Source organism: Capra hircus, chromosome 8, assembly GCF_001704415.2.
Source record: "Capra hircus breed San Clemente chromosome 8, ASM170441v1, whole genome shotgun sequence".
In the NCBI taxonomy this organism is placed as follows: domain Eukaryota; kingdom Metazoa; phylum Chordata; class Mammalia; order Artiodactyla; family Bovidae; genus Capra; species Capra hircus.
Window position 1 is genome coordinate 75,539,103 of NC_030815.1, and position 17,213 is coordinate 75,556,315.

General features: G+C 49.7%; 1 protein-coding gene across 6 annotated transcripts in view; it reads right to left on the reverse strand.

The window, feature by feature from the left end:
• FAM219A (family with sequence similarity 219 member A) overlaps nucleotides 41-17,213 on the reverse strand; it is a 60,965-nt gene continuing 43,792 nt past the window's right edge. Inside the window, exons 2-6 of one of the 6 annotated variants that reach the window (XM_018052384.1) lie at nucleotides 9,392-9,440; nucleotides 6,194-6,296; nucleotides 5,853-5,933; nucleotides 5,179-5,233; nucleotides 41-2,953 (exon numbers count right to left, since the gene is read on the reverse strand). In XM_018052384.1, the coding sequence (XP_017907873.1) occupies nucleotides 2,798-2,953; nucleotides 5,179-5,233; nucleotides 5,853-5,933; nucleotides 6,194-6,296; nucleotides 9,392-9,440 (444 nt within the window). In that variant the 3' untranslated portion in view covers nucleotides 41-2,797. Of the gene's footprint in view, nucleotides 2,957-5,178; nucleotides 5,234-5,852; nucleotides 5,934-6,193; nucleotides 6,692-9,340; nucleotides 9,441-17,213 lie in introns of those variants that run through there. The other 5 variants (XM_018052383.1, XM_018052381.1, XM_018052380.1 and 2 more) reach the window with 5 other exon arrangements.

Genomic DNA, 17,213 nt, shown 5'->3' on the forward strand with positions numbered 1-17,213 from the left:
TGCCCCTGGCCCCGACCCCAGGTAGGGAGCTGAGGCTAGCTTGTTTGATGCTTTTAATATCATTATTTGTGTTACACGATACACAACCAAGGATGATGGTCAATACTGCGATGGAAATGTTAAAAAAAATATTATACACGGCTCATGTCTTCCACACACCTTCCTGGAAATAAATTAGTGAGCACGGAGAAACCTGGCTGGGTGGCAGCCAGTGCTGAGGGCAGGGAGTGTTAAGGCAGTATCTACAAGGGGGAGGGCGGCAGGGGCAAGCCAAGGCCTCTGTTCTCCCCTCCAACCTCCTGGGTAGGAAGGTGGGAACTGCGTACTCTCCCTACACCCAGAGGGTGCTAGCCACCAGCTTCCTACTTCTCTCCACCACATGGCCTCAGCGAGAAGCCCCCGTCTGCCAGAGGATTAGGTATATCTTGTGGGGAGGGAGCCTTTCCCTTGTTCCTCAGGGCCAGAGAGGTTGAGCAGTGGGCCAGATTCACACGGCATGTCAGCAGCAAAGGCAGCAGTCTAAGTGAGCCCTGGTGGGGGCCCTGCCTGGAAAAGAGGAGGTACCCGTGTTCTTGAAGGGTGAGTCAAGGAGCCCGGGGTGGTGGTGGTAGGAAGCACGGCTCTGGTGCCCAGATGACAGGGGGTGGGTCTGCTGAGCAGGGTGGGAGCAATGGGCTCAGATGGGGGCCAGTCTGGGCCATATGAGTCCTATAGCTGACTTCTCTGTCCTTTGCCTCCACTTGGCATTTCCTCATCATCTAACCAGGGTCCCTGAACTAAGAGGAGGTGGGGTTGGGTTGGAGAAGTTGAGGGGAGCTGGCAGCCCCTGGGTGTGGTGCAGGGAGAGGTGATACCCTCCTAAGCCAGCAGCCTTGCTCTCTCTTCTCTCTGCCCTCTCCCCTTTCCAGCCTCCCAGGACGGCAGCCAGGGACTGGGCTGTGGGTTTGGCCTGCGCACACTTGCAGCATGTGAGTGGTATGTATTAGAGTGGACTGGCCAGCATGTGTGGGATGGGGTCAGCCTGAGGAATGGCCCTAGGATATGGGGTTCAAGGAGCAGAGACCTGAGCGGGTGTAGGCCATCTGTGCTTTCATTTTTCTTCACTTGGGGGCAGGTCTGCATTGCCCAGGCCCAGGAGAGGGCCTTGGTCCCCTCCTCCCTCTTGATTTTCATCCTCAGCTTTTCTGGCCACCACCCCCGCCCCTCCACCAGTGAGTAACAGTGGCAGAAGCAGCAGTAGATACATGCATTCTGACTCTCACACACCCCATAGATACAGCTATACACTGTATGCAGCTACACACATAGGTACAGTTACACACACAGGTACAGCTACACACACAATAGATACCCACATATACATATACATTCACAGACACACACTCATATCCCCCCAAAGACCCACATGTATTCAGACATACACAGGTCCCATAGGAACTTCCCCCTCTTTTCTCCACACAGACATGCAGCTCAGGAAGACCCCAGGTATACTTGAAGACTCCCAGAGACCTCCCTATCCACCTCCAAGGAAATTCCTACGAAGAAATTTCTTCAGGTTTGAAATAACCTTCCAAATAATTTCAGATGCTGCTCACTATGCCGTGGAGGAAACAGAAGGCCAGAGAATGTAACTGACTTGTTGGAGGTAAGAGGAAGCGTGCCTGAGCGAGGACCAGAACTCAGACTTCTGACCCCCAGCCCAGGGCTGTCGGTCCACTGAACTGCTGAGCAGCCTCTCACGCTGTTAACAGGTCACACAGTCATTTCCCCACCACGGTCACCACAGTCATCTAGAGAGACAGGCCCAACCCAGAGATGCAGACACACACTCTGACAGCTCCAGGTGCGCACACACTCTGCCAAGCCATCCCTACCATACACCTGCTGCCACTGTATTCTCCCAGGCTTGCTTTCTTAAAGATTCTTCCTGGGAAGCAGCCTCTAGGACCTTGTGCTAGAGTAAGACCACAATGGGGCTTTTGAGGCCAGCCTTACCTCCTGCTTCCAGCCCAGGACAGATGAACAGAAGAGAAATGTGGGGGGCAGGGGAAGGGGTGCAGAGAGATAGATGTTAGTTAGGGGCAGCTGAGGACGGATCATACCACCAAAACTCTGTCTGTCTCTAAGGCCCACCTCACCCGCCACGCAATCCAGACAGCAAGGAAGGAGGTGAATGGGGCAAAGAGGAGGAAGATGGCAGTGATCCGATGGATGGGGGACAATATCCCACTGGGCAGCTTTGCCAGACTTCCCATCTGGAGATGAGGGGAGAAACGCAAATGGTACATGGGCCAGCAAGGGAGCATGTGGAGGTGGCTCTGTGGGGCTGGGCCCTGACCCTGTTGGCCTGGACCTTTCTTCCTCCCAGCCCCTTTCCTTGGCTGGTGCTGGGGGTTCCTGGCTTCACTGGGGTGGAGCCAAACCCTGGCTTTGTGATCCTGCCCCTTACTCATTACTGTTAGCCTCCACGAAGTCCAGTCACCCCTTTCCTCCACCAGACAGGCTTCGGGGAGGGGGCAGGATGCTGAGCAAGGTCCCCCAGGTAACTGAACAAATAGCCCTCCCCTCCTCAGCCCCCCTGGGTGGAGAGAGACCCGGTTTTGGTTTCTCCGGCTCCATGAACACACAGAGGTACACGTCCTACCATAGGAGGAAGCAATGACTGTTACGAGGTTGGCGGCTGTAGGGGGCGCAGGGCCCCGGGGGGCAGGTGGACGAGCAGGGGAGGGGTTGGCCCCTGCCTGGTCCAAGCTGGCCCCTGGCGGCCCCACCCCGGCGGCCGCAGCGGCCCCACCCGCTACTGGATGTGGCAGGCGGTGGAGGACGTGGCCTGGCAGCACATGCAGGTGGGGTTCACGGACTTGGGGGGGATGAGGTCCAGGTCCTCGTCGTCGGGGATCTCATCTAACCGGTAGCCGTCCTTCAGCAGCTGGATGTTCAAATCTTGGTTGATCTGCTGCAGACAAAGGGGAGGGAGGTCAGGCTCGGGGCCATCCGGAGGCACCAGCCGTCCACATCCAGCCCTGTCCCATCCCTGGCTCTCCAGAAATCCCAGGCTTTGCACCTCCTTTAGGCCCCAGCCTCAGTTCTGGCCTCCCTTACAGGCACATCCTCTTGGGGCTCCACCTGGCTCTGCTACTCACCCCACCCCTTTTTAAGGGCAACTTCCCACCTCGGGTCCTGATTCTGTTCGTCCCGTCCCTATTTCAGGCCCTCGCCCATAAGGTGTCGCCCCTATGTCACATCCCATTGTAGTTCAGGGCCCTGTTCCAATCTGGGTCAGAACCCCGCCCCTAACCCTGTGCTCCCAGCACTGTAGGCGGAATCAGATCTTAGCCCCGTCCAGCACCGGCTCCACCTCAGTTCAGTCGCTCAGTCCTGTCTGACTCTTTATGACCCATGGACTGCAACACACCGGGCTTCTCTGTCCATCACCAACTCCCGGAGCTTGCTCAAACTCATGTCCATCGAGTTGGTGATGTCATCCAACCATCTCATCCTCTGTCGTCCCCTTCTCCTCCTGCCTTCAATCTTGCCCAGCATCAGGGTCTTTTCAAATGAGTCAGCTCTTTGCATCAGGTAGCCAAAGTATTGGAGTTTCAGCTTCAGCTTCAATCCTTACAATGAACATTCAGGACTGATTTCCTTCAGGATTGACTGGTTTAATCTCCTTGCAGTCAAGGGACTCTCAAGAGTCTTCTCCAACACCACAGTTCAAAAGCATCAATTCTTTGGTGTTCAGCCTTCTTTATGGTCCAGTTCTCACATCCATACATGATTACTGGAAAAACCATAGCTTTGACTAGACAGACCTTTGTTGGCAAAGTAATGTCTCTGCATTTTAATATGCTGTCGAGGTTAGTCATTGCTTTTCTTCCAAGGAATAAGTGTCTTTTAATTTCACGGCTGCGATCACCATCTGCAGTGATTTTGGAGCCCAAAAAATTAAAGTCTGTCACTATTTCCATTGTTACCCCATCTATTTACCATGAAGTGATGGGACTAGATACTGTGATCTTAGTTTTCTGAATGTTGAGCTTTTAGCCAACTTTTTCACTCCCCTCTTTCACTTTCATCAAGAGGCTCTTTGGTTCTTCTTCACTTTCTGCCATAAGGGTGATGTCATCTGCATATCTGAGGTTATTGAGATTTCTCCCGGCCATCTTGATTCCAGCTTGTGTTTCTTCCAGTCCAGTGTTTCTCATGATGTACTCTGCATATAAGTTAAATAAGCAGGGTGACAATATACAGCCTTGACGTACTCCTTTCCTGATGGGTACCAGTCTGTTGTTCCATGTCCAGTTCTAACTGTTGCTTTTCGACTTGCATACAGATTTCTCAGGAGGCAGGAAAGGTGGTCTGGTATTCCTACCTCTTGAAGAATTTTCCACAGTTTATTGTGATCCACACAGTCAAAGGCTTTGGCATTGTCAATAAAGCAAAAGTAGATGTTTTTCTGGAACTCTCTTGCTTTTTCTATGATCCAGCAGTTGTTGGCAATTTGATCTCTGGTTCCTCTGCCTTTTCTAAATCCAGCTTGAACATCTGGAAGTTCATGGTTCATGTACTGTTGAAGCCTGCCTTGGAGAATTTTGAGCATTACTTTACTAGTGTGTGAGATGAGTGCAATTGTGCGGTAGTTTGAACATTCTTTGGCATTGCCTTTCTTTGGGATTGGAATGAACACTGACCTTTTCCAGTCCTGTGGGCACTGCTGAGGTTTCCAAATTTGCTGGCATATTGAGTGAAGCCCTTTCACAACATCATCTTTTAGGATTTGAAATAGCTCAACTGGGATTCCATCACCTCCACTAGCTTTGTTCATAGTGATTCTTCCTAAGGCCTGCCTGACTTTGCATTCTAGCACTCTAGGTGAGTGATCACATCATCGTGGTTATCTGGATCATAAAGATCTTTTTTGTACAGTTCTTCTGTGTATTCTTGCCACTACTTCTTAATATCTTCTGCTTCTGTTAGGTCCATACCATTTTTGTCTTTTATTGTGTCCATCTTTGCATGAAATGTTCCCTTGGTATCTCTAATTTTCTTGAAGAGATCTCTAGTCTTTCCCATTCTATTGCCCACTGCTCTGCTCCGGGTGTTTTGGTTTTAGCCCCACCCTTTCCCCTAGAGTGGTCCTACTAAGGTGCTTTAGGGTAGGAAGCAGTGGGGCCTCACCTCAGCAGAGGAGTAGCCAGAGGAGGAGTATCTGGACATGTCAAAGTCATCATCACTGACCGCAGAGGAGAGAAGGTAGAGAGGAAGTGATTTCCAGACATTAAATAGAAAACTCTCTTTACCCTCCCCCACATCAGTCAGTACCTCCCCCTCCCCCTACACTTCTAAATAAACAGCACAGTCTTAGCAGAAACCATGCTTGCTATGGGAATGCAGTTTTAAGACAGGTTCCTTAGCTCCACCCTTCTAAATACATGACTACCTTTAACCTCCTTCTAAATCAAGCTGCTACTACCCCACAGCCTTGCCCCTCTTTTTCCTAGGCTCAAATCACCTGGGTTTGTTGGGTTTTCCCAAAGTCTAGATCTAGCCAGGTCTGTGCCCCGCAGTAGGGCTCCCCCCTCAGGGTGGGCAGGGCACTACAGCATCAGGGCCCATTCTAGGGGCAGCTGCCGGGTCAGCTGTCCCGGGACAGCAGCAGATTGCACTGATCCCCTTTCCTGTCTCTGCTCCCCCTATCGCCATTCTTTGGGGGAATCACCCTCAGAGAGCTCCTGGCTGAGGGACACCCTCATTCTGACAGTAGAGCAGGTGTGGTCTGTTCAGCCCACTTTTTTATTCCCACTCCCACACAGCTCTGGCTTGCCTGGCTGCCCCGATGTCTCCATACACACCTGTCCGTGTCAAGGGCTACCAGTGGCTTCTCATCCGGGCTCTGGTCAAGCGAGGAGTAGCCTTTATTTGGGACGACCAGCCTGGGTGGAGAATTTGGGGGACTGGATTGGTGATTGAAGCACACCAACCTGGCAAGAAACTGCGCTGGGCCACACCCCACAATCTCCCTCCCCGCCCCCACCCCACCCTACCCCATCCCACCCAGCCACCTTGATCTGATGAGACTCTCTCCTCTCAGAGAGGAGCTGGGCCTGAGGAGGGAGGGAAGAGGGGAGGCTCAGAGCCAGCAGAGACAGGACCCGGCTGGCAGGGTCCTGGTGGGGGTGGGGCGGGGCCCTACCTTGTCCGGGCCATGACGTTGTTCTTCTTGGGTTGCTGGTTAACAGGGCTACCCATGCTGCCATTCTTCAGGGAGCCCTTCCGGGCCAGCTCCCGCTGCTTCTCTGCAGGGGAACATGGGAAAGAAGCTGTGTCCTGCCTCCAGGGCCACCCTGCCTTACCACTCAGGACAGCCTGGGCTGGCCTCCATGGTGAAACTCCTTGCTTCTCCAAGAACTGAGGCAAGGATCCAGCTCTAGGCCCCGCTGCTTGAAAGAGACAGTGCTTTTCTCTGCCCAACCTGAGGCAGATAGTGAAGGGCAACAGGAGGAGGCTGACCCCCATCTTCCAGGAACTGTACTCCCAAGTGGGGCAGCTAGCATGTGCTCGATCCAGAGAAAGGCTGGAGAGGGAGAGATGGAATAGAAGGATGGCAGGGCTTCCTGCAGGTGACACCTTGAGGTGGAGTGTGAAAATGTTAGTCGCTCAGTTGTGTCTAACTCTGTGACTCCATAGACTGTAGCCCACCAGGCTCCTTTGTCCACTAGGTTCTGCTAGGCAAGAACACTGGAGTGAGTGGCCATTCCTTTCTCCAGGGGGTCTTCCCAACCTAAGGATTGACCCGGGTCTCCTGCACTGCAGGCAGATGGTCTACCTTCTGAACCACCAGGGAAGCCCACTTGAGGTAGAGAGGAGGGCATTTGAGGAAGAAAGGGTAGTGTATAGAAAAGTGCATTTAGAAGTGAGTGTAATAAGTGTGGATCTGGACGGGATGGAGGGATGAAGATGGAGGAAGGTCAGGTTAGAAAAGTTAGATACATTTATTCAGTCATTTATTTATTCAGCAAACATCTGTGTCACCAGCCATGTATCAGGTCCTGTGCACAAGGGACTGGGGGCCCCCTCTGATTACAGACTTGGAGCATGAAGGCCTGAATGCCAAGCAGAAGAGTCTGGGCTTAATGGAAAAGGAAAGAAGCCACTGAAGGTTATGGAGCAGGAGGGGCAGCATGGGGCAGGCAGGGTAAAGGCAGCAGGCTGGGGGAACCCTCTGCCAAGACTACTTCTGACTCCTTGGTTAGCATATGGATTCTCCGAGGCTCTAGAACCTACCAGATTCATGGGACTGGTAACCAAGGGACCCATTGCCTGGTGTGTGGCTCTCCCAGTAGTCAGTTTCTGCCTGGGCCCTACAGGAGGCCTGTCTACCCATTCCTCCTCCTCACAGCAGCTCCGATACTGGCAAAAGGACTACTAGGGGAAAGCTCTCACAAAACAACAAGTTCCACAGAGGAAGGATGGGATGGGCATTTATAGATACTGTGACTCTGGAATTTTCTTGACCTCCATGTCTCTCATCTCCCATTCTATCCCTCATTCTTTGCCACTGCTCATCTCACGCCCACAAACCCACCTCCACCTCCTTTCCTGCAAGGCAGCAGCTGCCATTACCACCCCAAGCCTCTAGGGGGTGCAATTTGCCTTATAAGTTCCTGGTGGGGATTCTCCTCAGTGTACCTGGAATAAGGCTGTGAATTTTTCTAGAGGAGCTGTGGTGGTAATACAATGGTCAGGGGGGAAGGTATTGTTTTTAAAAGCATGTTGGAATTGTTGGAAACAGTGAAAAAATGCTAATAAACTGCAAAAGCAAAATACAGACTACTGTGCAACTATTTAAAGAAGTCATTCTCTATATACTGATATTAGAAGGGGCTCTAAGACATTAATCAGAAAACAAAAAAGAAAAAAATTTCAGAAAATGTGGACAGTATGATACCACTTGTGTTTAAATACAATATAAAACTAGAAAAAACTAAAAACCAAAACCAAAATGCTTGGAATGATTATCTCTGGGGAGGAGAAAATGATGGGGAAGAGTAAAGGAGTTATACTTGTTAAATACTTATGTTGTTAAATTAAACAATAATAAGAAAATAAAACTGGCTGCAGTTTGAGTCTGGTGTCCTGTCCTGGGAAGATGAACAAATTCCACTGAGAGGACTGTTCTCTTGTTTAGAAAAACAGCCTGAGGGGCTCCCTGGATTTGGTCTGGAAGGAGAAAAGCAAGTTAAAAGGAAAAAAGAAAAGCTGAATAATATAACAGGACTCTGAAAAGGTGTCCTGGCAGCTGCTGAGCAAGGTTTTGAAACAGATTTCTCAGGACTAAGGAGAGGGCCCAGTATTTGATGGGCAGTTGGAGCCTGGGGAGAAAGATGAGCAAGAGGGCGGCCGGGATGGCAGAGAAGCTCTGAAGGATGATCATGGCCTGCGTTTAATTGTTAACTGTCTCCTGGATGCACTGTGTTAGCTATATTTTCACTTGTGAAAACAAATTATTTATTTATTTATTGATGGCTGCACCTCATGGCCTGTGGGATCTTAGTTCCCTGACCAGGGATTGGACCTAGGCCCTCGGCAGTGGAAATGAAGTGTACTAACTACTGGACTGCCAGGGAATTCCTGAAACCATTTTTTAAAATTAGAAGTCTGTTATGTATGGCAGCCTTGGGTGAGTGAGATGGTCCCTGAGGGAGAGAGGTGGTGTTGGCGGGAGGTGAAGCGAGCGCAGCAGCTGCAGGAGCTCTGGGCAGTGACTGGGAGAGAGGTGGCTCAAAGGAGTGAGCGGCAGCATAAACTGACTTTGGAGTGGACGTGAGATAAACCCCCAAGGGCAGGGTGACCCTGGGAAGCCAGGAGAGGTTTGGGTTTATTAAGAAACTAAGGGAAAGTTTCTCCAAACAGGAGCCAACAAGATCTGGAGATATCCAGATAGGCTGACTAGGAAGGGGGAGAGGAGCCAGGTTCCAGGCTTTGGGAGCCTCACTCCTTTCTGCCCTCAGACACAGGAACTGATGCCTGCATCTAAGGCAGCTAGCTTCCTCTCAACCTGGTCCAGTGTTTGATGGGGTTTCCGACCCTCTCTCTGGGGTTCCTGCAGCTATGCCCCAGAACACTTGGAGCCTTCTGGACCCCAGAGGTGCCTCTAGAACTCTGGGCGCCTGTAGAGAATTATCACCTCCCTCTTGGCCTTGCAGGAGAGACGGTACCTGTGACTTGGTGGCTAGAGTCTTGGAATTGTCTAGCCTGAGCTGTACCTCTTTGCAGACCCAGCCCAGCGCACCTTGCCTGTCCACGCCCAACAACTCCCTCACCCCCCAGACACACTCACCCAGCTTCACTTGGAGCGGGGATGGTTTGTAATTCATGGCTACTGACTCACCCTCCCGGGCGTCACAGTCTCCGTCTGAGATGGAGGCGGCGGCTGGGTCCTGGGGGAGAAAGCAGGGGGACAGGGAGCTGTTAGGAGGTAAACACAGGGGGCTGTTCTCACCTGTCCTCTGTGGGTATTTCTCCCTGGCAGCGGATGGGGTTCAGGAAGGGAGGGATAGACCCGTCTACCATGGAAGGAAGATCGGGAGCTGGGTGGAAGAGCCCAGGATCTCGGCTCTATTTACACCCACCTGGGTGTCTGTCCTTTAAGTCCTGTGTCATCTGCCACCCCCCAGGAAGCCTACTGTGATTCTTTAAACCCACAGGACCACCTTCTCTTGCCTCCCATACTTGTCGCCATGCTCCTTAGGGCCCTGCCTTGTTTAGAAAGATCTTTCTAGGTTCCTGTGAGTTTAAGCCTGGATTAAGGTCTGAGCAGGTGCTCCCTGAGACGGTCCTTCGCCGTTTCCCCAGCTCTGGCTGATCCCTTCCGAGGATCCAGAGAACTGACTGGCTGAGCCAGGCTAGACTTTCAGGCTGTAGCCATGCAGTTCTAGTGAGAACTTCTCCATTTCACAGATGGATCCTAAAGAGTGTCTCCCAAGAGAACCTGAATGGTTGGCTTGGAATGGCAGGTGAGAAGACAAACAATGGCAAGTCAGCCGGTGGCCAGCTGGTCCTGTGTTGCCCAGACAGGGCTGGATACTACAGATAACAAGACAGCATGCATTCTGTGCATTGTCCAGGGTCTGGAACCATTTTGGTCTCTCTCACTGCCCTCTTTACCAACTTCTTCCCATTGCTATGGGTGTTATGCTGTCCCAAGTCCTACTTTAGTCTCACTGTTCTCTCCAGAACACCCCCAAATCTCTGCTACAAGATCCAGGGCCTTATCCTACTCTGACTCAGTCAGTTGGAAGGCGCTGGAGTCATTCACCCTCTCCCTGAGAAATTGATAACCAGCCATGGACGTAGGATGCTGCCATCCTACCATCCACCTAGGGTCATAGAGTGGTAAGCCTAAGGTCAGAGGATCGCAGAGAGGCTCCAGGGCTGTGCCTATTCTGCCTCTGGGGACATGGAGAGCAGACAGAGAGGCAGGGAGAATGCTGGAGGATGGGCCCTGTGGGGCCAGGCCCAGGGATCTGAGTGGCTTCTGGTGACCATTAAAAGAAGGCTATGCAGCCATTATGGTGGTTTAGTTTCCCTTTAGAATGAAGCAGGGGGGATGAAAACATGCTTGCCACTAAAGGAAAAGGGAAAAGTCTAGAATATTTTGGAGGGAAATCCTGGCCTTGTCTGTGTTTCTTTAGGCCATCCAGAGTACAAGGCCTGGGTGGGCTGTGTTGCCACAGTGGTTTGTGAGTTCCTGAGGGCAGAACCCAGGCCTGTGTCCTCTTCTCTGATTCCCAGCCTTAGCTGTCACTGAGGGGAATAGGACAGAAGGGTAGAACAGGTAGGGAGTACTGGGGGCTCAGTGCATGCATCCCAGGCAACCTCCCAAGCCACTGGTCTTTGCAAGTCCTTAATCCTCTGCCTCCCTGGCTTGGCTCCTCCTTGGGAGGCTGATCTCTGGCAGCACCTGTCCCCTGCTGCCCTGGAGAAGGAGGCCTCTAGTGACCCATCCATGTCTCTCTGTGGTCAAAACAGTGCTGCCTGCAGGGGACATGGAGACCAGCCGGTGAGCACTAGGCTGCAGGGACGCTCACTGCCAAGGCTGCCTGAGCGAGGGCTTCTCAAAGGCAGAACCCACAAATGTGCCCGTGGGGCCCTCCCAGGGAAGCACTGGCGGATTTCCAATTTCCCTTTCTCTCTCTGTGGTGTTTGTCACATGTCGCACACACCATGTCCATTTGGAAAGGGTTTCTCCCCTGGCTTCCAGGACACCATGCCTCCTGGCTCATCTTGCCTCTTTGACCATCACCTCTGCCTTCTCCCACAGTTAACTTCAAGAACTCAAGTCCTTGGGCGTTTGTGGCTAACTTTTCCCTCCTTGATGCAGATGAGTCCATCAGAGTGTCTTCTCTCAGGCTGGAGGTCCTGGGTGGCAACACTGGAGGGGGCCAGTGCAGGAAGGTTGGGGCCTGAGTGGGAAGCTGTTGAGTGACTCTGGTCACAGGACCCACATGTATTCCCTAAGGCCACTGGGATTCCTGAGTGACACTGCCAGTCCCTTTAGGTCAAGAGCCAGCAAGTAAAGCCCTAGACTGCGAGGTCCCATTCAGCATCTCCCCATCACTGTCCTTGATGGAAGGCCATCTTTGAGCAGGAACAAAGATTCTGGCACTGTGCCTGCAAACTCAAGCCTTCACTGTGGGCTTCCTGTATGTCTTTCCTGGGAAGTGCAGCCAATGCCCCATGACCACCACATGGAAATGTAATCAGGGAGATTAGATGTGAAATATTCACGAATACAAGTATCAGAGAGGAATCCAGGCAGAAGGAAGCATCTGGCTCGAAGAAATCAGGGAAAATTTAAAATGCCCCCCAAGGACATCTGACAGGAGTTAGCTAGATCCAGAAAATAGAGTGGTGATTAGCAAGGTTATTAATAAACACTCAGCAGAGACAGACATTGAAATGCATCTCTAACAGCAGCCCATGTTTCTACAACCCTGCACGCAAATTCTCCAAAGACTATGGAGATGATTAATAGCTCAATCTCACTGTTTCTGGGATGGAATAAATCAGCTAATGACCAGAGCAAAACCAATATAACTAGAGGAAGGCAGAAGTACCAGAAGAATCTTAAGAGTTAGTCTGGTCCAGTGATTTTCATTCAACCGTGTTTCCTGAACCCTGTGCCTTGGGCAGGGCTGAGTGCGAGAGGAGAGCAACAGGAGGGAGTCTGGCTTCTCTGAAACCAGAATAGATCTGTTTTTATGTATTTATTTGGCTGTGTCAGGTCTTAGCTGTGGCACACGGGATTTCCACTGTGTCATGTGGGATCTTGCGATGCGGTGTGTGTGCTCTCTGGTTGTGGTGCGTAGGCACATTGCGGCACACGGGGCTTAGCTACTCTGCAACATAGGGGATCCTAGTTCCCAGACCAGGTATCAAACCCACGTCCCCTGCATTCTAAGGTGGATTCCCAACTATTGGACCACCAGGGAAATCCCCAGAATAGATCCATTTTGATTTCACTTACATAGGAGCCTTTCTGCAAGATTTTGGTTGAAGAAAGGGTTTTATTGCTTTAAAAGAAAGGTGAGGGAGGGAGTTTAAAACACATTGATTTAGCCCAATCTTTTAAAAATGCTTTACTATAGAACTTGTTAAATTTACATGAAAACAGAGAAAACAGTACAGTGAGATCCTGGGTACCTACCAAACAAATTACTAGCTTCAACAAATTACCACTTAGACTATTCTTTAAAAAAAAAATCTTGGATCCTCCATTTATAACACTAGCTATGTGATCTGGGCTTTAGTTTCTACATCTGTAAAGTGGGGCTTACACTAATACCTATGTCAAAGGTTTCTGTGAGGATAAAGTGAGACTATGTAATCTGGTGCTTAATATGCAAGCATTTAGAGTAGTATTTAGTATATATACTACATCCAGCACACTCTATGTGTGGTATAGCTATGAGGCTTTTATTAGCACAGGCTCTGTGGGACACACAGCCATGAACAGTGTACCCTGGCAGTGACCAATCCACAGCACCAGCCCTGTCACCACCCGGGTTGGGGCCTGGCTTATGTGGGGAGATATCTGTGGAAGAGATGCTCGCTCAACAGGGTGAGGAGGGGCCTGGAGCATTCTGTCTCCTCTCTCTCCTCACTTCCTTACACTGCATTTCCCTCACTTAGTTATCAGTGGTCAGCCTGGGGCTCATCAAGATATATAGAAATGGACCCATCCTTAAGGAGCTCCCAGTAATTATTAGTAAATGTAACAAGAGCCATAAAAGTAGAGGGAAAGGGACAAAGGGAGGGTGGTCAGAGAAAACGTCCCAGAAGAAGACTTTTGAAAAGATCTCCAAACATCAGTTTCCCAGTTATCTTAAGAGGAAGGATGTTCAGGGAACATCTGCAGAGGCTCAGATGCCTGAAACTAGCATTGCATATTCAAGAAACGGTCAATATTTTGCTACAGTTGAAACCTAGAAGGTATGATGATGAAGAGTGACAGGAAATAAAGTTGTGGGGCCAGCAGGGCTCAGATCATGGTGGAAGATGGGCCTTGATTTTGTTCTTTGCTCAGAAGATGATGGCAGAGGAGCCAGTGAAGCCTTGAGTAGGGGAGTAACATGATCAGATTCGAGATGGAGAAGGACACTCTAAAAGTCATGTAGAAGATTGGTGGGAAGGAAATGAGACTGGGATTTAGGGACCTATTGCAACAGTGCCAGCAAGAGATGACAGAGGCCTGAACTAAGCAGAAGATAAAAAGTCATAAAGGAGGATGTTAAAGAGAGTAGAGTGGCAGACCTTAGGGATAAAATGTAGAAGGAGTCCAGACACTCCTAGTTTTCTGTGTGGGGTAACTGGGAAAGGGATGCTTGTAGTAATTATTAAAACAGACAGTGCAGGAGAAGGCATAACTATGGTCAGGGAAAACCAGAGGAGCTCAGTTTGGGACAGGTTGAGCTCTGAAGTGTCTTTTGGACACTAAATGACATCATTAGTAGGAACTGAGGTTCAGGATCTCAAGAAAGAGCTGTGGACTGATGGTAATTGAAGCCCACAGAGGAGAATAAACCTTTCAGGGAGAACAAGCACAGTGAAACAGACAGGAACCAAGAATAGTGTCCTGGAGAGCATCCAACCTTAGGAAATGAGTGGAAGAAGAAGGTTGAGTAGGAGCAGAAAGGCAAGATGTAGAAAAAGATTCAGGAAGATATTCAAGCAGTTTCCAGGTGAAACAAATCAATAATGTCAAACTAATACATGAGTCCATAAGATAAAGATAATATTTAGAAATGAGGAAGTCGTAGGTGACCTCAGCAAACAGAGGTTTGGTTGAATGGTAAGGACAGAGCCCAGATTACAAGGGATGTAAGAGGGGATAGGAGATGAGGAAGTAGAAACAGTGAACACAGGCTGTTCTCTCAAGGAGCTACACTGAGAAGAGGGAGTGAGAATGAATGACAGTCAGAGGGAGTTTTGGAGTTGAAGGATTCTTTGGAGGGAGGGAACACATGACCACTGTTTCACACTGAGGGGAAGAAAATTGAGTAGAAAGGGAGATGTTCGATGGACTATGGTCTTTGAGGAGTCAAGAGAAGATAGAACCAGGATCAGATGAAAGGAGGAACACTCCTTACTGAGATGGAAGGGAGGTGAAGATGGGTGGAGGATGCAGATAACATAGAGACAGGAAGGTGGGTGGAAAGTTAAGGGAGTTCATTCCTAAAAGTCTAGTTAAGTAAAAGAAGGGGGCAGATGCTAAGGGGTTGAGGAAAAGAGGGACTCTTGGTGGCTGGACAGGAGTGGAAGGAGATCAGACTGGCAGGGGTTTCAGCTACAAATTCTCAACTTTCACCCGCTCTTGATCTTGCCTTCAGGATGAAAGGCACTCTCCGTGGTGCTGAACATTTTTGCCTTTGTCTTTTGGACTGAACACAGATGATTCAAGGTAACAACATGATTCAATTTTCGCTTCCCCACAGGAAAGGTAACCTCTGTCCTCACCTTCAAGCACTAATTTTCAGGAAGATGGAAAATGAAATGGATTTAGAATGAGGTATGAAGAGGCAAAGTGCTTGTATCAATATTATCTAACCTCTCTTTGCCTAACACACATGAATTTCCCTCTAGTTTTAGGAGGGAGCTGGTGGAAGCAGTTCTGAGTTATGAAATGCTGAAAGGCTACCTCTGGAATAGTCATGTCTGTACTCTGTTCAGTTCCCCTGGGAGAAAGCAGAACAGACTTAGAGCAGGAACAGGAACAGGGCCAGGAGGACAGGTAGTACTGAGAAGGAAAGGAAAACAGGGGGTGATCTGGAGCTCAGGCCACCCTCTGATGGGCAGAGAGACAGCAAGATAGGGTATCAAAGAACAACTCTGTTTCTGTCACAAGTGGTTCAGCTCAGAAACTTCCTGAGGCTGTGGCTCCCTGAAGAGTTATGCTACTGCCCCAAAACATCCCTTGGGATTGGGTGGTAATAAGCATGTTTAGATGTCAGAGAGGAGATCCAAAAGAATGCAACTCTATGCCTTTCTGTCCAATGCCCATGGCTTGGCAGAAACCTAACGTCCAGTCCAAGAATATTCAGTAGCAGTTTAGGCACTGGTTAGACCTCTCGGCTTCCTTGCAGATGGCTCTCCATTCAGCCTCTAAGGCATTCCCATCCCTCTCTGGCTCAACATGAGAATCATTTGGCCAGTGACAGTTCCTACTCCAGAGAAGGATCTGAGGTCCTGTGAGTACCATGGTTGAGGAGCTCCCACTTTATCCCCTATCTTCCTCTTTGCTAGCATTTCTGCCAGGCAACTGGCCAGGACTTCTGTCCTTTCAGGACATATTAAGACCCTTAGGGGCCCCACTTATAGGGAAGGACAAAGACCTCTGTTAGGCGTAAGGTCTCTTTGGGGATATCTGGAAGGCGAGGTGGTGAAGAACAGAAAAGCGAGGAAAGTCTATGAAGCCTGAATTTGGGAAAGGGGTCAGAGGACCCTGCCTAGTTCAGAGAGGCCTCTCTTATCAGTCTAAATCTCTTCACTCTTTAGGTTTTTCTCTATAAGAAGACTCAGTTCAAACAAAGTCAATACTGAGTGGCACTCCTTTCCAGCTCTGGACTGGGTGCTGGTAGTAGGGAAGAAAACACACCTTCTCCACACACACCACAATTCTTCAGAGCATTATGGGATGAAGCAAAGCTCCCTAGAAGGAGGCAGAAAGGATTCTCGTGGGTGGGCTAGAGTTCAAGCACTCAAGGGGGTCTTGTGTATAGCTGAAGATTTTCTGTTTCCTTAAACAGCTCCTAGGATGGAATTCATCCCCCAAAAGAAGAACCACCCACCAAGCTTTAGTAGCTTTGTGGTGACTGTCATTGGGGAATCAAAATGCAGAAACCCATGGCTAGAAACTTTAGCTATGGCGAGTTTAATAGATTTTTCTATTATAAAGTGATATATGCTAAAATAAAAAAAATCACACTTAGTTTTACCACTTTGAGGCAATCTTTGTTGATGTTCTAGTGTATCTGAGTCTTTTATATATACTACAGTAGCAACACTAGGGGCTTTCCCTCTCTGGAAGCTGGTGTTTCGCCTGTCCTCATGGTCACAGGCATGGGCCTCTAGGTAGGTACATTGTTGGGTCTATGTGGTCCCGTCCTTGCTTAGACCAGGTGGAGCCCATCAGAGCATCCTCCAGAATTGGGAAGTGGGGCTTCTACAAGGAAACGTGAAGTTTAAGACTATAGATTAGGTAGCAGAGAAGGTCACTGGCAGGGAGATAAGAATAAAGCTGATGTTCAGAAAGAAGAAACACAAGAGCTAGAAAGTCTTCCCTAGGTTTCAGGTTCTGGTTCGAGAACTTGTCCTGTCCCTCTAAGGTTTGATTACATGCCTATCCTCTTGTATTGGACTTCCCTGGTGGCTCAGACGGTAAAACATCTGCCTACAATGCGGGAGACCTAGGTTCAATCCCTGGGTCGGGAAGATCTCCTGGAGAAGGAAATGGCAACCCACTCTCGTATTCTTGCCTGGAAAATCCCATGGACAGAGAAGTAGGGCTACAGTCCATGGGGTCACAAAGAGTTGGACATGACTGAGTGACTTCACTTTTCCTTTCCTCTTGTATTAGGAGAAAATCTAGTGTCCTTACAGTCTAGTCACCTTTTTAGCTTAAACTAGCTTGAGTTGGATTTTGTTACTATAAC